The sequence below is a fragment of the Apis dorsata genome, unplaced genomic scaffold, assembly GCF_000469605.1.
Source record: "Apis dorsata unplaced genomic scaffold, Apis dorsata 1.3 scaffold_638, whole genome shotgun sequence".
Lineage (NCBI taxonomy): Eukaryota > Metazoa > Arthropoda > Insecta > Hymenoptera > Apidae > Apis > Apis dorsata.
Genome location: NW_006263830.1, coordinates 50,359 through 73,258, shown reverse-complemented (window position 1 = coordinate 73,258; position 22,900 = coordinate 50,359). Strand labels below are relative to the sequence as shown.

General features: G+C 22.8%; 5 protein-coding genes across 6 annotated transcripts in view; 4 read left to right on the top strand and 1 right to left on the bottom strand.

Moving 5' to 3' along the window:
• The first annotated feature begins 9 nt into the window (after window positions 1-9).
• On the top strand, window positions 10-3,513 carry LOC102676066 (replication protein A 70 kDa DNA-binding subunit). The gene is made up of 13 exons (XM_006621798.1): window positions 10-234; window positions 320-367; window positions 449-645; window positions 739-890; window positions 1,277-1,367; window positions 1,487-1,649; window positions 1,729-1,933; window positions 1,996-2,108; window positions 2,180-2,346; window positions 2,446-2,677; window positions 2,741-2,824; window positions 2,935-3,129; window positions 3,203-3,513. Exons 1-13 carry the CDS (start codon window positions 205-207, stop codon window positions 3,314-3,316), a joined length of 1,791 nt encoding a protein of 596 aa, XP_006621861.1. The 5' UTR covers window positions 10-204; the 3' UTR covers window positions 3,317-3,513.
• A 797-nt stretch (window positions 3,514-4,310) lies between these two features.
• On the top strand, window positions 4,311-14,106 carry LOC102675334. Of its 2 annotated transcripts, none has more exons than XM_006621793.1 (8): window positions 4,311-4,422; window positions 9,072-9,208; window positions 9,292-9,416; window positions 9,578-9,717; window positions 10,589-10,800; window positions 11,092-11,332; window positions 12,878-13,122; window positions 13,213-14,106. In XM_006621793.1, exons 1-8 carry the CDS (start codon window positions 4,413-4,415, stop codon window positions 13,444-13,446), a joined length of 1,344 nt encoding a protein of 447 aa, XP_006621856.1. In that variant the 5' UTR covers window positions 4,311-4,412; the 3' UTR covers window positions 13,447-14,106. The 2 variants fall into 2 exon arrangements, with proteins under 2 accessions (XP_006621856.1, XP_006621855.1); XM_006621792.2 differs by lacking the exon at window positions 4,311-4,422 and adding an exon at window positions 7,625-7,777.
• Window positions 14,107-14,453: 347 nt separating this feature from the next.
• On the top strand, window positions 14,454-17,296 carry LOC102674540 (vacuolar fusion protein MON1 homolog A). Its single transcript, XM_006621785.2, has 7 exons — window positions 14,454-14,862; window positions 15,079-15,401; window positions 15,478-15,721; window positions 15,804-16,088; window positions 16,155-16,345; window positions 16,413-16,515; window positions 16,590-17,296. Exons 1-7 carry the CDS (start codon window positions 14,590-14,592, stop codon window positions 16,728-16,730), a joined length of 1,560 nt encoding a protein of 519 aa, XP_006621848.1. The 5' UTR covers window positions 14,454-14,589; the 3' UTR covers window positions 16,731-17,296.
• Window positions 17,297-17,462: 166 nt separating this feature from the next.
• LOC102674662 (pre-mRNA-splicing factor 38) lies at window positions 17,463-18,756 on the bottom strand. The gene is made up of 3 exons (XM_006621786.2): window positions 18,513-18,756; window positions 17,994-18,361; window positions 17,463-17,921 (listed from the first exon to the last, which is right to left on the bottom strand). The coding sequence occupies exons 1-3, from the start codon at window positions 18,674-18,676 to the stop codon at window positions 17,551-17,553; spliced, it is 903 nt and encodes a 300-aa protein (XP_006621849.1). The 5' UTR covers window positions 18,677-18,756; the 3' UTR covers window positions 17,463-17,550.
• Window positions 18,757-20,125: 1,369 nt separating this feature from the next.
• Window positions 20,126-22,900, top strand: part of LOC102674801 (LHFPL tetraspan subfamily member 5 protein) — a 4,781-nt gene continuing 2,006 nt past the window's right edge. The window contains exons 1-4 of the mRNA XM_006621787.2: window positions 20,126-20,173; window positions 20,620-20,794; window positions 21,077-21,299; window positions 21,411-21,605. Of these exons, the coding sequence (XP_006621850.1) occupies window positions 21,083-21,299; window positions 21,411-21,605 (412 nt within the window). The 5' untranslated portion in view covers window positions 20,126-20,173; window positions 20,620-20,794; window positions 21,077-21,082. The remainder of the gene's footprint in view (window positions 20,174-20,619; window positions 20,795-21,076; window positions 21,300-21,410; window positions 21,606-22,900) is intronic.

Sequence of the window (22,900 nt, the reverse complement as noted above, 5' to 3'; positions counted from 1 at the left end):
ATGAAGAAGTTTTATTTAATGAAAACTAGACATATATTTTACTAGCATCTTAATTTTATATATTCTTAGTTAATATAACACGAAGAAATTGCAGGAAACATTTGCATTATTGTGTAAAAAATATTAACTTAAGAAACATTTCTTAAGAAAAATCGTTAATTTTATTTGATATTTTATTATTCATTATTTTCATTATTGCATAAAATGTATTCACTTACTGAAGGAGCATTAGACGTAAGTTTCAACATATTTATATTTTATAATTATTTTGTTTTATAATTAATATTTAATTATGATAATAAGTTCTATTTAATTTTAGAAAATTATGAATGGTATCGATGTTGATAAACCAGTATTACAAATATTGGTAAATAATTTATTTAATATAATTTAATGTTAAAATAAAATATTTCAATATAAATGTGATAATTATATTATTATTTTATAGGGTCATAAAAAATTATCTAGTTCAAGTAGTGGAGAACGTTACAGACTTCTTGTATCTGATGGAAAACGAGTAAATTCATTCACAATGTTAGCCACTCAATTAAATTCAATGATAACGGATAACATATTAACAGAATTTTCTATTTGTCAAATAAATAGATATGCTATAAGCATGGTAAATAATGCTGGCAAACAAAAGTATGTAATAAGTATTTAATATTTTTCATTTGATGTAATTTTATTTCATTATTCATTTAATAAAATAAATAAAAAGAAATTATTGAATTTCAGACGAGTAATGGTGATATTAAATATTGATTTGAAAGTTCCTGGTGATGAAGTTGGACATAAAATTGGAAATCCCACAAATGCTGAAGCTGATAATGATTCTAAACCACAAGCACAATCTGTACAATCTGTACAATCAGTTCCTCAACAACAGAGTAATATAAATTAATAAATTAATTAATTATTAAAAAAATCACATTAAATGTTATATATTTGGAAGCCAATAATGAAATTCTCAGGAGCAGAGTAATATTTTTATTCTAGAAATTGATTTAAGCATAGCTTGATAAAGATAAGAAAATAGATTAAAAAAGAAAGTAAAAGGAAGCAAAATAAATTTTTTTGCCCATATTTCTTTTATGTGCATCTATTTTTTTGCTCATGTTATTTATTTTCTTTTTTTATTTATTGATGAGATTCTATTGAATTCAACATTTAACCAAGTCAATCTTAAAGAAATTTAATTGAGCATTATTTTAATAAAAATTATCTTTATTATTATAATATTTTAATTTTCTAAGCTAATTAAAATTATTTTCAGCTAATTTAAAGCCAAATCATAATATGCAACAATCTTCTACTAATAACATATCAACAACACCAATTGTTGCATTGAGTCCTTATCAAAACAGGTATGTTCAATTATTTTTGTTTTAGTGTTATTATTATTTCATAATATATTATATTATTATATATTCATAATATATTATATATTATTATTTCATAATATCTTGAACAATTATTTATGCAGATGGGTAATAAAAGCACGAGTTGTTAGTAAGTCTAATATCAGAACATGGAGTAATTCACGTGGTGAAGGAAAATTATTTTCCATGGATCTTATAGATGAAAGTGGAGAAATTAGATGTACAGCATTCAGAAATGAATGTGATAAATTCTATGATATACTTGAGGTAATTATTATATATAATTATTATTTAAATTTAAATTTTTCAAAAATTATCTTTGAAAATCTTATTATATTTGTTATAGATTGGGAAAGTGTATTATATTTCCAGAGCAACTTTAAAACCAGCAAATAAGCAATTCAATAATTTGAAAAATGATTATGAGATGACTTTAATTGGTGATTCAGAAATTATTCCATGCCATGATAGTGGAGATGATATTCCATCTTTACAATTTGATTTTGTGTCAATAAATGACATAAATAAAAAGGAACAAAATGATATAATGGGTAAAAATTAAATTGAAATAAATATAATTTATATTATATTAATCATAATTCGTTTGTTATAGATATTCTGGGCATTGTAAAAAACTCTGGAGATTTACAAATATTAACATCACGAAATTCAGGTAGAGAATTAAGAAAACGAGACGTCAATCTAGTTGATGAAAGTAATACTATGGTAAAAATTTCATTACATGATTAAAGAATTTATTATAATTCAAATAATATAACAATTAAATAAATTGTTAGGTAACACTTACATTATGGGGATCACAAGCTGAAGAATTTGATGGAAGTAGTAATCCAGTTTTAGCTGTAAAAGGAGCACGTATTACCGAATTCAATGGAGGAAAGAACTTATCTACTCTTAGTTCAACAGTTCTTCAAATTGATCCAGATCTTCCAGCAGCACATAGGTTATAAAATTATGAATCTTTAAAAGAAATATTGTTATAAAAAAAATTATATTATTTCATATATACATATAAAATAATTCTACTTTTTATTTTAATTAGGTTACGAGGTTGGTTTAATACAATGGGTCGCAATGAAGAAGCTACATCACTTTCGAAACCATTTGGAAATACAACTGGAGTAAGTGAATTATGGATAACATTTCAGGAAGCAAAGGATATGGAATTGGGTTATAAAAATTCTGATATATATACAGTAAAAGCAACTCTTAATATGATACGCATGGAAAATGCTATATATAAAGCTTGTCCTTCTGAAAATTGTAAAAAAAAGGTAATTATTTTATATACACTTTTATAATTATAATAAAATTTATTATTCAATCAAATTTTATAGTTAGTAGATCAAGCAAATGACATGTATAGATGCGAAAAATGTGATAAAGAATATCCTAACTATAGATATCGTTTACTTGCAAATGTAAGTGAATTTTTTTTTGTTCATTTAATTAATAATTAAATATTTTAATTGTTCATTTAATAATTAAGTATAGAAAATAATTTTAAATAATCTATTTAATAATTTTCTAGATAAGTTTGGCTGATTGGACAGATAACCAATGGGTCACAGCATTTAATGATGAAGCAGAAAAAATATTAAGTAGTACAGCACAAGAATTAGGAGAATTAAAAGAAAATGATATTGATGCTTACTCTGAAAAATTTAGTGAAGCAACATTCAAAAGTTTTATATTTAAAATAAGAGTAAAAGTAGAAGTTTTTGGCGTATGTTATCATAATATAATTTCAATAATTTTTTATAAATTTTATAATTATTAATATATTTAATTATTTACAGGATGAGAATAGATTAAGAGCAACATGTCTTGGTGTATCTCCAATGGATTATAAATTATATAATAATCATTTAATAACTCAAATTAAAGAACTAGTTGGTATTGGAAAAGCATAATGTTATTTCATTGTTTATAATTTTTTTTAGATATGTAATTATTGTGTATGTGAATTTTCAAGAAAATTTTTATTTTTAAATATATAAGTATTTTCTTAATTATTAATTCATGTAATATAAATCATAATAATGTAATCACAAAAAAAGATATATCTTTCTATATAAAAAATAATAAATTATTAACATTATTATTATTATTATTATTATTAGATTTATTTTAAGTCAATTACTAAAATTATTAATGACTATTAAAATTTGGTAAAACATTCTTTTTAAAATAAGAGAAATAAAAAACGTATATTCAATTGATGTCTTATATTTTGTATTGATAAAGATAAAAATTATAAAATCTCGGTCATCTTCAAAATATCGTAAATAAATTTAAAACAAACAAAAAAAAACCAAGAATAAGAATTAATTATTAGCACCATCTGTTAAATATGAAAGATATCAAAGATAGGATAAGATAGAATAAAAATTATCATTATTTTAAATCACAAACTAAATATAAGACTCTATAATGTTAGTTTCATTTATAGCATTCTAAAAATAAATGATTTCCATATTTTTATATTATTTTTATTTTTTTTTCACTATTTGTTCTTCTTAGATAATGTTAATTTCTAAGATTAAGATAAATAAGTACTCTGAAGATGATGCAAATAATTTTTATCCTATCTTTGTCTTTTTTCTACTTTGTGTTTTTTTTTATTCTCTTTACCTAATTAATAAAATTATATATATATATATAATATTAAAAAATATATATAATATAATACAATAAAATAATTTGGATTTATTATAAAAAATGTAAAATAAATATATAATATAATATATATAAAATTCTAAATATTTTTTTAACATTTTGTATCTGAAAAAAATATAATTTAATAATTTAATTCATTGCAACTTAATTATCATTCGTAAATTATTGCCATGAAAATTTTGCATCTAAAGATTTATAGTGCGCATGCGCAAACTACTTACCTTCGTAAAGCGCTAAAATGATGTGTTCGTCGCAGTACAAATTGAACCTTCGTATCGAGAAAGTTGTTCCTCCCGTGTAAAAAAAATTTTCATTGTTATTCAGAACAGAATGGCTATTTGTAAGTACATTTTTATATAATTTATTATAATTTATATTCTTTAAGTGAATGTTAAAATTTATTTTTTTTTATATGTAAATAAATAAAATTAATTAGTTATAATGATGATTAATTCATTTTGATATGAAATTTGTATAATCATTATTCATTAATATTTTAAATATTTTATTTTATGTTTATAATTGTAAATAATATGGAAAACATTAAAGATAAATGTAAGTGTTATTTGAATAAATAATTTAATATAATTATTATTAAAATATAAATATATATAGAAATATTCTATATTTATTCAATTTTATTTTTATGAAATTTATAAAAGTAATTTATAAAAATTTCATTCTTTCTTTGTATTAAAATCAATTAAAAAATATTGAAATATCTGTTTGAAATAATATTTTATTATCAAACTACTTATCAAATTAGTAATTATTATAAAAAAGATACTTATAATATAAGACATTTGTAAAGATATAAGATATAAGATACTTATAAAATATTGAATTTTTTTTATATTTCTTTTTATATTCTTTCTATATTTTATTTCTATATAAAATATTATTATGATTTCAAAATTTATTTTTAGATATTATAACATTTAATTGTAGCATTTAATATATTAATAAAATAATTATATTAATTCAATAAATTATTAAACTTTAAGACAATATTTTAAGAAAAAAAACATAAATATGATTAAAATTTTCCAAAAAATTATTCATTTTTATCGATCAAATTAAATATTAAATTTGTAATGTATCACGGTAAAAAAAAAAAAAAAGAAAAATAAATATAAAATTATGATCCTCTCAAATATACATAAAAAAACTTTCGAGAGTATCGATTAAAGTAATAAATAGATAAAGTAATAATTGTAACTTATTGATAAATTATTGATAGAATTGTTAAAAAGAAAAAAATATTTTGAAAATTTATATATACATATACATAATCTCTTTTCTAGTATCTAATTAAATAGAATATATGAATGTAGTCGCGCCGGTTTGACAAGTCAGCCGGCCGGCTTTCTTATTAGTTGTAAGATTTCACAAATTTATACTTCATGCTATTTTCATTAAAAAATAAAAATGTCCTTACTTAATCTAGATTTTTTGAATCTTGTAAAATATGAAACAATATTTCATTTTTCTATATAGAATACATTATTTTATGTCTCAGTATTCAAAATATAAACAAAGAAACGATTTTTTGTTTTTTGACAAACTTTTTTTATAGCAGGAAAAATATAACAGAACTGTTATATAGAGATGATAAAATTATAATTTTGATATTACATCATTTCTATAGGATCTTTTGTATTACGCAACTTATATTTCTACTATTTCTTGTGAAAACCTTTGTTTATTTTTTAAAATTTATATAATATATACAAATTGAACTTTAATTACTTAGAGGAATATATTTCCATTTATAATTATGTTATTACATTTATTGTATAATATATCATTACATTTTGCTATTAAAATTTTTTCTAGTATAATTTTTTTATTAAAAGAAAATAAAGAAAATTTATTATAAGTTTTTCAAATATAAGAAAAATGTACAAAAACTTCGATTTTTTAAAGATATAATTAATTATTTAATTTTAACAGTTTTTAAGTTAAACATATTTTTTATATTAGACTGTTAGACACTGCGACTTACTTTGTTGGCAAAGGAAGAGTTGCTATGCGAGGTCAATGACAGTGAAACAGGTAGTAGGATTGCTAGATACGACTAAATCTTATGATGGAACATAAATGAAATTGCAGAACATGATTTACATTCATTAAAGATATGACACACAAAAAGTTAATAAAAAAATTGTATATATATTTCCTATAATATATCAAAATACTTACGTTCATAAAATGTTAATATATATATATATATGTATATGTATATGTATGATAAATAGCAAATAATTCTTATTGCGAAATGGAAAATAACTCTAATTTTTACATTGTTATGTTAATTGCAAACATACTTTTACAATATATTTGTTATTTTAATCAATTTAATATAAATCAATTTAATAAATCTAATTAAATTAATTGAAAAATGATATTATTATATATTCAAATTTATAAATGAGAAAAAAAAAAGAAAAATATTTCATATAATATAATTTTTTAAAAACAATTTATTTTATTATATATATATTTTTTTTTATTTTTTTATGTTTGAAAGAGATATTCTTCATATCTTATGACTCATTATAACACAAATAACATAAATATATTGCAATGAAGGTAGTTTCTTTGACCAATGACATGATAGTTCATGACTAAAGTACCGTAATATGAAGTAAGCGCATCGAAATACTAATGACATCAGCACGATAACATTTATAATTTAAATGATAATAATAAAATTTCTATTATTCTTAATCGTTTTAATCCTTTTATAGAAATAACATTATTATATAATATTATTATATAAATTATGAAAAAATTAAGAATTAAAAAAAAGTATTTTAATCCTGAAATAATTAATAAATTTTATTGAAATATATATTAAAATTATATATTAAATATAAATTATTATTTGAAAAAAATAAATGATCTTGATCCATGATATATATATATATATATATATAAAAATTGATAAATTTTGAATTGTTGATAATTTTTTTTTTTATTATTTTATGATGATATCACAGTTTCCATGACACATGCCACTATTTATAAATGTTGCATACGTTCAGCAAAATTTTGTTGTGTGTATTATAAAATATTTTAATGAATAAAAAATGCAAATTGTGATTAATAGTGATTATTTTATATATCTACACATATATTATTTTATATGTCTATACATATATGTCTATACATCATTATTATGCATTTTAGAACTTTACTGTCGACAGACATTTCGTGTCTAGTAAGCGTTCAGAAATGTGCTATAACTGTATTGTGACGTATTTTTAGTACAAACAACAGGCGCGCTATCAAAATGTCATGAAAAATATTCAAGTATTTAAAATTCGAATAAAAAATAATTGAAAATCTTTAAAATGAAATTTGTCCATACTCAATTAAAAAATAATTGTGCAATTTAATTAGGTTAATTATATTATTAGAATAATATAAATTAATATTTATTATTTATTAATAACAATTATATATTGGAATATTATTTTAATTGAAATGTTATGAAGTCAAGAATTTTAAGTGTGATAATTAATGAACTATTTAATATAATAATTTATTAGTGCTGATGGATTCCAACAAATGTAAAATGTGCGCGGTTTTCAAATCCGCATTTTTGCGGAATCATCTGACAGAAACATTTGTATTAGCATTAATTTTCACAGATTTCGGATTTCAATTGATATCATTGCTCAAGTTACCAGGTAAATTTTCAATATAATAAATTTAATAGTAAATAATCAAAATTTTTAATCAAACAATTAATAAAATAAATAATTAGTAAATAATGTTCAAATTGCCGAAAAAAATATTATAATAATGATTTAATTAAGTTCAATTTTTTTATATATCTTCAGAATATTAAAAATAATTTAAAGAAACATTTTGTTCGACATTAATGACAATAATTATTAGTTTTAAAAAAGTTATTTTTAAGGCTCAAGATATTCCTTTTGAATATATTACAAAGATAAAACAGGTGTACTTTATTAAGCACAATAATCTATAATTTAAGAACAGGTGGAAACTGACTGTTAAGGAATTTCTGTTATTTAAAAAATAAAATATTAAATTGCAGACATAAGATGTGAAAACTGTTTTTTGATTTAATACGTCAGGAACAAATTGAGTTTATGATCATGCGATAAGATCATTTATAGCTAGCGATGTATGTAAAAAAAAATGAAGAAAACGATTTTAAAATTATAGTTATTGATTATGATTAAAGTCGTTATAGTTATTGATTATGATTAAAATCGTTTAATTTTCATTAAAAAAAAACAAGGTAAACAAAACATTATTATTAATAATGTCAAAATAGAAAACTGAAAATTTATTTTTTTCCTTAATATGAATTTTTTAATTTTTAATTAATATGAATTTTAATGAAATTAAATAATGAATAAAAATCATATTAAATATAAAAAATAGTTAAGATTAGTGATAAAATATTTTTAATTTTTTCATATATTATACTTCCTTCATGTTATATAAATATATTTTAATGTTTAGTTTTTGAATTAGAAAAATTAACATTGATTTTTTTTTTCGATGACCATGTTAAGATCATTAAAAATGACTTATAATCAAGGAACTTTATATGATTTAGACTTATTATGTGCACGATATATTGATCGGTACAAATCCTGCAATGCCCTACTTTCGTTCATTACATCAGCGTCTGTATGGAATGACTGGCGTCCAGATGTCTGAACACTAGTTTTCTTCTTTTTCGTTAGAAAAAATCTCAAAATCTTAACTGAATTGAATTTTTAAAATATTTTATTATCTAATATTATTTAATTAAATTTTTATTAGAATTGTTATAAAAGTTCTTAATTATCATTAAAATATATATAAAATATATATAAAATAAATATAAATAAGTTCTGAAATGTATAATAATATATAAAAATTATAATAATATATATAAATATTGATTCATAAAAATTTTGATGTATATAAATAATTAAAAATTTATTTCATCTTTTTTTTTAGCACTTTCCACAGAAGATAAATTAGAATACAATTTCTATCCTGTTGCGAGTGGACAACTTCAATTCCGGATAAAAGCCCCAAATGATGCTCATATCGCTCTTACGACGGGTCCTCAAGAGGGAGAACCTATGTATGAAGTAAGAATCGCTAAAAAATATTCTTATTATGCTACTATTATTTGAAGAAATAATCAAATGCATAATATATATTAATATTATAGGTCTTCATTGGTGGTTGGAGCAACAGCAAATCCGTAATTCGTAAAAATAGAACAAAGCCTGATGTTGCTGAAGTAGATACACCTGGCATTCTTAGTGCAGATGAAATGCGTGGATTTTGGATAAGGTGAATATTAAAGATAATTTTATTGTTAAGAACAATTTCGTATTTAATAATTTTATATCTTTTAATTTTTTTATCATATTTTTTAAAATAATTTTTAATTTTTAATTTAAAATGAATAAATGTTTTATAATATCTAATGATATTCTTTTTAATTCTTTCAGATGGAATGATGGTGTTCTATCAATAGGTAAAGAAGATGAACCAAGTGCATTCCTCACGTATGCCGATCCAGAACCATTCGGAATCGGTTACTTTGGAGTATGCACTGGTTGGGGTGCTTCTGGTGAATGGTTAATCGAAGGTAAAATTATTTTCTTTTCTCATCATGTACTCTATGTTTTTAAACATATTTTTTTTCATTAGTATGTTAAAAATTTATAGTAATTTACATTTAGAAATAGTTTTATAGATAATATTATTTTATAATAATATCAATAGAAGTAATTATTTTTATAAATCTTACTTAAAATAAAAATCGCATATTATAATTATTTTGCTTGGAAAAAATACTTGATAAATTAAAAATTTTTATTAAATTATATATGTGGAATATAAGTAAATTACTATTCTCAATTTATTAATATAATTTTCTTGTTGATATTTTATTGGATTTCGAGTGGATTTTAATGCATCGTCGTCCATACAGCCATATGTGTAGGTGGTCACGATCGTTGTACGTAAAATATATAGTCTGCTGAGAAACTATTTGTATTAGTTTTCTTTAATAGATTTTTAGTTATGCTCGAATGTGTTTAATCCTAGCACGTTTTTCCTTTGCCTCTTACAAATTAAATACAAACTTTTTTTTGAAAATGAATACCATTTAAAAACGGGCACATGCACGAGAACGAAATCCTAGATCACATATTTTGTCACGCTTACATCTTACTTTAATATGACCAAAACCACTTTAACTTAAATTGAACTTACAATTGAAGTAACTGATATATAATTTTATTAGGTAAAAGTTATTTTAAAAATTAATTGTCAAAAATAAAAATATTTCATAATTATAATTTTCTTTATAATTTTTATAAAAATTATTAATTATTAATTAATTCTTTCTTCACTCTATGAATAAAAAGAAATTGGAATTTTGAAAATATATAAATAAGAAGAAAAAATTAATTCTAAAATTTTAAGTAAAAATTAAATATTTTGTTTTTCATAAGGACGTGGCTCCTTGTCAACAAAGAATGAATTAGTCTACAAGTTTCATAATATAAGGAGTGGCTCGGTTCTTATTGAAGTGAGAGCTAAAAGTAACGCGCATATTGCTCTGACCAACAAAAAAGGCGACTCGAGTCCTATGTATGAAATCATCCTTGGAGGCTGGGAAAATACAGCATCCGTCATCAGATATGATTGCAAACAACCTGATAAGGTTCGAAATTGATAAAACATAAAATTATTTATATTGATAGATTATTTTTATTTTTTGTCTTATTTTACCAAAATTAAAAATATATTTATATTAAAATTAGATCATACAAAAAAATTTTTATATTATATATTTAACATATATATATTTGCCATACAAAATATTAAATATATATAAGCCATATCAGGCATTAAAATTAAGAATAAAAAGATGTTAAAAAATTAGAGTACAAATTTTGGGTTAAATCAATATCCTGTTTCCTGGGTGTAAAAACATTAACTTTTGCACCGACAGGTGCGTGTAAATACACCAAATCTTCTGAACGAGAATGAAACAAAGAAGTTCGCGATTTGTTGGCTTGACGGTCGCATCATGGTCAGAGTTGGTAGTCTTAGTGGTTCTGTGATCATGGAATGGCAGGATCCTACACCAATTGGTGTGAGCTACGTGGGTGTGCGTACCGGTTGGGGAGCAACCGGCAAATGGAAACTTCAAACTACACTGTATCCATCCCCTACGGCTCCCAATTATCAAAGTAATTTGCTTGTTAAATATTTGTTTTTTTCCTGGTTTCTTTTTTTCTGCTTCTTTTTTGCTTTTCTCCTTCACTTCAATTCTATTCTTAATGATAAAAATTATTGATTGTCAAATCACTTAGAATGTAGAATTCTGAGTAATTGAAGTCTATTCTTTATTATTTTCATATTTATTGCAAAAAATGAAATTGTCTTATAGTAAACAAATATGAATATTTAGATAAATATATATTTTATGTGATTTTTATTTTGTTTTAACTTGTATTATTATGATTTTTTTTATATTATTATGATATTCAAGCATAAATTAATTTCTTAAGTAATTCTATCTAATTATTATTGCAATTATTATTATTTTTTTACTTTATATGTATTTGCTTCTTTCTTGTTTAATAGATCTTGGGATCATTGAATGATAAAATTGTTTTTGTTTGGGATTTAACATTGTAGAAATTCGTTTAGAGAAACAATAAAATTAAGACATTTATTTTTAATAACTAAACAATTATTCTATAGATTTCACAAAACTATTGTATACTTATATTTATTATTATTTTTATGAATGATTTTTATAAATGATCTTTATGATGTAACAATACATTGAATATTAACTTCATTTTATACTTGTCTATGCATTAAAGTTTCCTACGCATTAAAAATGCTTATTTAATTCAGTTAACATGTCAATTGTCATGTCCGGTTGTTAAAGTATTAACATATTCACTGTGTCACGTGCTTGAGGCATTATTTTATAAGATGATTTATTAAATATTACATTGAATATATATGCAATATATGTTTATCAATTATTAAGTCCTATTATAGATTTCTAATATGCAATAAATATACTCTTATGGATAAAATCTGATATCATCTGATATTTAATATATTATTAAATTTTTATATTTATAATCATGTATATTATATATACATACATAATTATATATACATACAAGTTATATTATTTTACAGTTATATTATTAAATTATATATAACTATGAACAATATTATATGGAGATCATTGCATTATTATCTTTTATATTATTCTTTAAATTTTTTTTAAAATTGAATCTCACTCTATATCTCATAACATTTTTCATTCATATGAATATTTTTTTTTATTATGATTCATCTTATTAATCTATTTATAATATTCTGTATATTGAAATATTATAAATATATATTCTGAAAATTTTTACATGTATTATAATTATAAATATTAATATCATAAATATTTTTTAATAAAAAATATATGAAGCATGAAATATTGCATTTAATCAAAGATATGTGAAAAAGCATGTTTCTAAAATTTGTTTTTATAAAATTATATTTTATTTTTTGCTTATCAATAGTATTGTTCAACATAAAATGAGATAAATCTTTATTTATTTGACAAAAATAAAATGAAATAGAAAAAAATTTTAACAAAAAAAATTAACAATTAAATAGTATTATCTGATGTTTTCTATTAATCTCATAAAAAAAATAATTTCTGATCATTTATAAAATGCTAATATATTTATTTTTATTACATTTGCTTATAGACGTGAATCCAACAGCTCCACCAGTGGAAGGAGTAGTAGATATAGGAAAATTTTGTTGGTGTGAAGCATCTGGTGGAATAATTCCACCATCTGCAGTCCAAGGAGGGAAAGATATTGATGGGAATGATTTGTACGTGGGCAGAGCCTATCATGAGGGTGCTCTTCTTCCTGGCAAAGTGAAGTTAGGAGATACAATTTGTTATGTAGCTTGGGGTGGAGAGGAACATCTAAAGAATGATTATCAGGTAAAATATAACGATTAAATTCATACCAATTGATATTCTTCTTAAAAAAATTATAAAAATTATAATATAAAAACAATGATTTGATTCTAGGTTCTCTGTGATTGTAATCCTGTATGGGTACCAACAACTGGGAATAATATTCCTCACAATGCAATTCCTGGTGGCGAAACAGAAGATGGAGAGCCACTTTATGTCGGACGTGTACAACATGAAGGCTCTATAACAATTGGCAAAGTGCAACCTTCACATAGTGTGTGCTACATACCATATGGAGGTGTTGAAATTGCATATCCTGAATATGAGATCATGATACAGCGGGATTAAATTGAAATTATTGCACCAACATCGATGAATTTATTAATGAATCATAATTGCTTATAATGATATTATTTTTATATTTTAAACATGATAAAATATTAATAATAGATTCTATCATGAATTAAAGAAAAAAATGTTTTATGAGTATGAGAATAATTATCCTATTTAATATTTATAAGTTTGCATAAACAAAAACACATAAAATATTTACAGCCTAATAATAAAATTTAATTATTATCGGCATTTTAATAAAAAGAATCGAAATGGAATGTTCTATCATAAGATTAATGAGAATCTCTTATGTGTGCAAACTAGTCTAATTATAAAAGGGCTAATCTTGATTCATCGATTAATTGGTGTAAATGAGCATACATTTCTACACAGAATATAATTACACATTAATATAGAATATGCAAATAAAAAATTAATGATGTATATGTATAGCTAAGCTATATAAGCGTAATATTGATTATATACAGCATTATTAATTCTTGTTAGATGTTCATATAGTTTGAAAAACATATTGCTTGATTATAATATTTCGAATGAAAATTATAAAAAATATTTTTTTGATAATCATGCGGTGATTTGATGCACAATAATTTTCGCTTTTTTTACAATTGTTGATTTTGGAATATTGTTATGAAATAATAAATAATATTTCTAGAAAAATATAATGCATTATTTTATTTCAATGTTATTTTATTTCAATGTTTATTTTATTTCAAATTTATTTGAAATTATAACTTTACCTAACAAATATAAACGCGTTAAGAAGCATTCAGATAATTACATATAAATTATCGATATGTTGTTAATATAATATTATTGAATATTCAATATTTATTCAATATTATTCAAAAAATTATTAATATTAATTTTGAAATATTGATTGATCATCCATTAAACTATCAAAAGATAATTAATTTTTTTTCATTAATTAAAATATCGATTAACATTTGTAAACTCTAATATAGTGATTTTTTAAAAATGTATTAAAATTGGCAGTATTGCTTTCAGTTTGTGCAATTTGTTCCAAATAAGCCGGATTTAACAATGGCGGCCAATCCGTCATGGGTCGCTGTTAACTGTCAATTAAGAAAGGAAATTTTAAAATAGTAGCAGATCAGAAGTGTTTTCATTATAAAAATGGCTGCAAAAGAGCCTAATAACATCGATGATGGTATTGCCGAACCAGGTATCGAACCTGGTGCTTCTGCGGAAACAATGCTTGTTACTACCGATAGTTTTGAAGAATATGAGCAAGAGATGAGCAATAGCATTGATGATAGACAAATGAAAGAAAGCACAACGAGTACTATTTCAGAGATACAAGAAGATGTTCAAGACATTCCAATTACACCTACTGCATCTAATTCACAAGAACTTCAAAAAACAACTTCATTCGATGATTCCGAATTAGTATGTTTCATAACCTTTTTTTTTTTAAACATTTTGAAAAAATATATTTCAATTTAAAAAAAAGTTTAATGAATCAATTCAAATATTGAATAAAAATAATAAGAATTGTTTTTAATAATTAAGAATCACTCAAAAAGTTGTTTCTTTTTAAAAATTATTATTATATATTGAAAATCTTAATCAAATTTGTTTAATTTAATTAAAATTCTCTTTTAGGAGGATGTTACACATCGATTAGGTCAAAGTAATATTGATTCAGATCCTTTACGTTGTAGAACATGGTTAGCACAAAAAAAACATGTATTTATTTTAAGCCAAGCAGGAAAACCCATATATTCTAGATATAGTTCAGAAGATAAACTAGTCACAGTTATGGGTGTTATGCAAGCTCTGGTTTCATTTGTTCAAGCAGGCAGTGATATGATTAGATCTGTTCATGCAGGAGATACTAATTTTGTATTTGTTGTAAAAGGTCCATTAATTCTAGTTGCAGTGTCAAAAACACTTGAAACTGTACCTCAACTTACATTACAATTAACGTTTGTATATTATAATAGAATATATATTACTTTATTTAATTCTCTTAAAATATTTATATAAATTTTTTTATTGCAGATATGTATATAACCAAATAATTTCTGTGTTAACCCAGTCACAATTAACTAGAGTATATGAACAACGTAGAAATTTTGATTTAAGAAGATTATTAACTGGTAGTGAAAGACTGATAGATCATTTATTAAATTTTATGGACAGAGAACCTGCATTCTTTTTAGGAGCTATTAAATGTTTGCCTTTATTACCATCCATGAGAAGTTCTATTACACAAACTATTATTCAAACATGTGGTAAAATCAAGGTAATATAACTTACAGATTATTTAAATTAACATTATATTACAATTTTTGTAAACAATATTAATCAGAATTAACATTTTTCAGAATTTAGTATTTGCAATACTTCTAGCTAATAATCAATTAGTAACATTAGTTAGAATGAACAAATTTTTTTTACATCCTGTGGATTTACATATAATACAAAACTTAGTTGATAGTTCAGAGTCACTTAAGACTGCTGAAAGTTGGACACCAATATGTCTACCAAAGTTTGATGCCAATGGTTATATGCATGGACATGTATCATATTTGGCTGAGGACTGTCAGGCATGCTTATTGTTACTTACAGTTGATAGAGATGTCTTTTTTATTCTTTCTGAAGCAAAACAAGTAGGTGATATAATGAATGTTTATAAAACATTTAAAAAATAATATTAAAAATAATAAATTTTATAGAAAATTGTAGAAAAATTAAGGAGAACAAATTGCTTAGAAGCAATTAACGAATCTATGAATAAACCATCAATTAAAACTGCTGATATTGGATTGCCAGAAATGCGACATGTTTTATATAAATGTAGAAGCACAGCACAGTTTTGGAGTCCTGGATTTCAACCTCCATATACAACAGATGAAGAAATAGAACGGTAATGTTAAAAAATATAAAATAATCAGATAAAAACGTAATAATGAAAAACTTTAATTTTTTTATAGTTTGTTAGGGCTTTATCAATGTTTACATCACAGATTACACAGCCCAAATCGACCATTAAAACTTATATTCCAACAATTAGATAAAGAGACTATGTTAGCATGGGTAAGCTCAAATAAATGATGTAAATATAATAAAAATTATCATTATGTTGCAATTAACATGTATATATTTTGTAGGTAACATTAGGTTTTGAATTATATGTTACATTTGAACCACTTGTAACAAAACCTGATGCAATTGAGGCAGTGAGTAAATTGTTAAAATGGATAAAAAAAGAAGAAGAAAGATTATTTATTTTAAATTCACCCACATTTTAAATACTGATGTAATAAATTTTAAAAAATTATAAAAATGTATATTTGGGGGGACATAATTTAATTTAAAATGACGTGAAATGCATTAATTATTTATATTAATCTAATTATAAATTGCTAAAAAAAATTATTATTCACGATAAATGCATTCACGTTTCTCTTACATAATACTTGATACTATACTTTGCTCACCATTTTTTATTATAAAAAGTACTATTATAAGTACACATGTGAAAATGTATATATTTAAAAGCATTACGCATGTAATGTTGATTACATTTATAGACAGGCTATGACATTTTCAATTTATTTTATTACATGGTGCTTGAGAAAACTTATCATTGCATTGTTAAAAAAAGATTATTTAAAATACAATATCTTTTTATATCATTTAAAATAATATAAATTTTACAAATTATAAAATAATTTGTTTTTAACAATGAAAGTGATAAATTTCCTCTAAAGTTTTGTAAATAAACGTAAAAATAGCCATTATTTCATGATATTAAATCGAAAGTAATGATTCCAAATAGAATAAATAGAATGACATTAAAAAAAAAAAAAAAAAATATATTGTCACAACATATAATGTACGGGTATTATAAGCTACTATGTAGCGTTTCTATAGATATAAAATCCTATAATTTTAATACGAAACTATTCCTTGTATATGTTACACATTATTGTTAATCGCAATCGAAATGCAATATATATGATATAAAAATTCAAGATATATATCATTTTACGTTTTTTATTTACCTGGTAGTTATAAAAATTAATTTTCATATTCTGTACAATATTTTTTATATTTTGATATTTCAATTCAATGCCTAGCTCTATCACGTTCTCGTCTTCGTTCTCGATCTCGATCTCTTTCTCTATCTCTATCATCTCGTCTATGTCGATCCTTGTCTCTATCTTTATCTTTATGCGAAGAATGACTTTTAGGAGATTTACTTCGTTTACGTTCTCGTCTATCTCTATCTCTGTCTCTACTTCTCGATCTCTGTTTTTCTCTATCAGATTTTTTATCAGAACGTGAATGTCTTTTATCCCTATCTCTATGACGATCTCTATCCCTTTCATGATCATCTGTTCTTTTGCGAGTTTCTTCTTTAACTGGAGGTATATCTTCATCTTCTGAAGACTCTATTCCTTCATCCATATCATCTTCTAATGCAGATATTTTTGCTTCTATAACATAGAAATGATTATTTGAATTATTCTTATTTTTTATTCATATATTTATAAATTTAAAAAGTTTACCTAATTCATTATTTTCTTCAAGAACATGTCTTTTTTGTATTCTTGGTAGAATTACATCACAACATCTTTCTTCTCTAAGAAGATCATCTATAAATTCATCCATATGGATCAATTCAAATTTACCTTGTTTATTTTGTCTTCTTAACTTTCTATTGTCATTAAATAATGGTTCCAAATATTTATAACAATCTAAAGAAGATCCTGTCAATCTCATATACAAAGCTCCCAGAGCACGAACATATTTAAATTCTTCATTTTTTATAAATTCTACTATAATATCTTTTTCAGGTTGTATTTGCAACATTTTTAATATTAAACAAAGAAACGGTGTTGGTTTTACATTTCCACCATATACACCACCTATGTACCTATATAAAATATATTTGTTTTCGTTAATAGATTATATTCTAACAAAATTTTAAAAAATCTCCAAAATATAATAAAAACAATTAAATAGTATATTACATAAATAAAATCACAAATAATTTATTTAAATTATATTTAACAATATTTACTAACCTCAATTCCATAGCTTTATCAACCAAAAGTTCTGCAGTTAAAGCAAAGCATTCTTCTTTCCAATATTTTGAATCATATACTCGAGATCTAATTATTTTTTCTACTAAATATTGTGGATTTGTACCTCTAATAGATTTCGCATCCTTTACCGTTCTATTAGCCATTTTTAGATTGTATATAGGTTAGAAATATATTTTCAAAACAAAACGTACATTTTAAATAATGTAGATAGATGGCAATAGAACACATTTAATAGGGAATTTTTTAAATAACTGTATTTATTCAAAATATACTTCAAATATGAATAAATTAATTTTTATTTAAACTATTTATTTATAACTTATTTAAACTTGATGATTAAAGTGAAAAAAATATATGATAAAATGACAATGATAATTTAAAATTTGAGAAATGAAATAAAAATAATGTAAAGATAAATAAATTAAAATTGCAAATAATTTTAATTTTTCTTAATCATTTAACTTTAAAAAATATAGAAATTAATATTAAATACTATACTTTTTTTCAAAAGTAAAGTTAATCAATTTTTAAATCATGTATCTGTAAATTAATGTTTGTATTATTTATATAATAATACATCTTAACAAAAAAATTAATTCTATCTTAGAATTCTTTCCATAGAATTTCAATTTAATATAATAGAAACTAAATATGTTTTATAGAGATACAATAAATTCGAGAGATACAGTTAGTAATCATGTTATCACGTCACTACAAAAATATGTAGAATCCGGGACCCAGTGAAAAAATATATAACTTTTCATTTTGTATTCGATTTATATCTATTTTCAACAATTCTAAAATTATTTAATTTATATTTAAAATATTTTTTTTTATTATAATATTTGTTTCTATTTGAAAGTTTCAAATAATAACTGTATAAATAATATTACATATGTTTTTCAATATCTATCAATATTATATGTAAAAAAAGTTAGAAAATGTTCTTCGTTTATTCATTTAATATATATATAATTTACATAATATTTTTACATTAATATTTTTAAAAATATTTTATATTTTCTAACATAAAGAACAATATTCATTTTTATTTTTTCAATACAACAAAGAATAGTCTCTGAAGAAAAGCCTACATACAAATCGACATCCCTACTCCTCGCATTGATTCTGTAAACGACATCACCTTTCTCTTGAGCTCAGGGCCCGTAAAAAGGCCCCATTCACAGTTCTCATCTCATTCTCTCACATTAGTCTCCCTCTTTTTTACTTACTTGGCAACCTTAGTTCACCTGGACAGCCATCTTGAGCTACACAACGCGCTATCATAGCTTGTCCTCTTTAAGACGTATTTTCCATTCGACGAGGTGATCAGCTGCATCGACTCGTAACTAGCAGTGGCTATGTGAGTCGATTCAACAGACTTACCATCCTTTATCTTAATTCTTCTTTTGCAATCTCATTTATATTTAAATCGAAATTCTTTCTTTCAAATAAATATTTTAATTAATTTCTTCTATGTGAAATATTCGTTTCTTTTTTCCATATAGTGTCTTTAAAAGAAGTGAAGATTTCTAAAAAATAAAAAAAAAATACAGTGAGTCAGTGAAATTTAGTGATTGTTAATTTTAAACATGTCTTCCAAAATACCTTGAGTTTAACGGAGAAAGGAAGAGAAAAAGGTATGTCAAAGATTGAATTGAGTTTGGAAGAAGCTTTAATATATGAAAGTTCTTAATGATTTAATCGAATATTAATATTTTTTTAATTTCAAAATTTAAGTCTATATTTTTTTAATATATAATGTAGTATATTGTATTATTATTTTTATATATTGACATAATATATATTATGTTCTAAATAAAAATTTTGTTTAAAATTTTTAATTTTGTAATTCTCGATTGAAGCCAATAAGATGGTTTCAATTTTAAACTCGTATCAAAACGCGCGCCTTGTTTTGTGCGCTGTTTACAAACTGATGCATCAATCAGCAAATTTTATAAATACTTTTACAACATAAATCTTTATCTTTGATCTGTAACTCGAGAATGAAACGTTATATCTTGATCGAACCAATAAAAAGGTAATATGATTAATGAATCGCGTTTTATTACATTCTGATCAATAGGTCGTTACAAAGAAAAACGTGCTGTATTTTTTTAATCCTATCAGTGAATATTCTGATGCAAATGTCACGAGCGACACTAGTACCGATTTAATGTGAGAACGAACACTTGAAACTCAACAAGAAATCGCAGAATCGGTGATGAAGAAACATTGAAGACGATCGATTTGCGAAGAAAGTATGTATTTGCATCTTTGATAATATTAATAAACTAATCTTTGTAATGATTATAGCAATATTTAAAAAAAGAATTAATAAAAAAAAACTCGATTAATATCAAATAACATATTACTCGAAAATATTGAAAAATTAATATTTATGATATATTTTTGTTATATATATATTTCTTGAAATGAGGAAAATCTTAGAACGATTTTTTTTATTCCAATATCTATATTTTAATAATTAAAAAATCACCGTATCTTTTAATAAGAAATAATCACTAAATATGTTTAATTAGAATAAAATGGGCTCGAAGATAGAATATGTAGAATCGTCACATATGTATGCAACGAATTACATTCGTAATTCGAAGGCAATTGGTGTTCTCTGGGGTATTTTCACCATATGCTACGCCATAATCGGAGTCGTAGCTTTTATCACTCCAGAATGGCTGGGTGACTTAGAACACGAGAATCCAGGAAGATTCGGTCTTTGGACTAGATGCAACTATGGTGGTAATGGTAAATTCATTTTTTTACTTTTTTTTAATTTCAAGAACCAATATCGTAATATCATAATTTTCGTTGAATTTGTTTGTAACTGGCATCGTTTTTTCATTTCATTTCTCTCAGGTGAATTAGGTGAGGAATGTATAGGCAGATTGGATGATTTATCGACAATCGCGAATGTTCCTTTCAGAATAAGTACTATTCTAGTCGGCATCGCGGTCATAATCGCTTTATTGACTATTTGTGCGATGCTCCTGTTTTTTTTTTGTCAGAGTACAACAGTTTTCTATATTTGCGCCTGGATGCAAGTAGTTTCAGGTAATTATTGCTCCTCCTATTATTATTATTAATCGTGCGTGATAATTATAATCAGATCTATTTATTTCTATAATACACGAATATTTCATTCTATGATTTTTTTCTTTATAAATACTTTTTAAAATTTTTATCGAAACAAAATAACATACAAAATAATACATCGTTTTTAGAAAATGTAACACGATTAGGTATTCTCGCGAGCTATAATCGTCTGCATAATACCTTATCATCGCAATGCAATTGAAAATTACGTATACCAAAGCTATTGGATCAGATAGTGATGCAATTAAAATTTCAATGCATTTTTGTACTTTTTTATAATAAATTATTTTTCTATATAAATTTTATTTGTCATTTATATATATCTTATGCCGCATTCAAATGTTTTTAAATCTTTATTTAATTTAATAGAGTTGAAATAATCTATTAATATTATTCAATATTTTTTTTTTCTTTAATTCATTTTTTCCAGATTTTTCAAATTGATCTTTAAAAATTTTTTAGAATCATTTATATAAAATCTATTTATTTATCATATCTATTTATATAAATTTCAATGATTGATATAGCATAAATTATTATTTATTTATTGTTGATTTAAAGTTAGTTAAGTTTTTTTATTATCAATTTTCTTTTAGAATAGAAAAAATCTCGGAATTGTACTTATGAAATGCAATACAATAATGTTTAAAGTGAAGATGTTTTAAAAGAGAAATATAAAATAAATCATTATAATACACAATAGCTAGTTTACCTATTGAATAACCTCCCTATAATTAACATATTCAATTATTTCAGAATTGTATTTTTGTTTAATATTATTTTAGAATGAAATAATATTCTATTTAATTATTCACATATTATAATTATTGATAATTTTTCCTATTATTATATTATTTCATTGTATTAATATTTAATATTTTAATTCTATTTATAATATGAAAGAAATGAATTTTTAAATAAATGAAATAAAATTTTTTCATAGTAAAATAGAAATAATAATAGTTATTAAATTAATCAAATACGGATATGCTTCTAAAATGCTTGTCTGCACGATGCTGACCTAATTCAAGAACATTGACATGCTTGATTTATCTTACAAGTTACGCGATGTAGTAATAATATTCATGATTGCTTATTCAAAAATTTGATAATTTTATACTTTTTTTTTTTATTTCATTAATTAATATAAATAAGATTATCATTCACAACAAAATAAAATACTAGACTTTATCATAAAATATAAGCTAGATCTTGAATAAGAAAGTTTTTCATCCAAGATTTATTTAATTTAT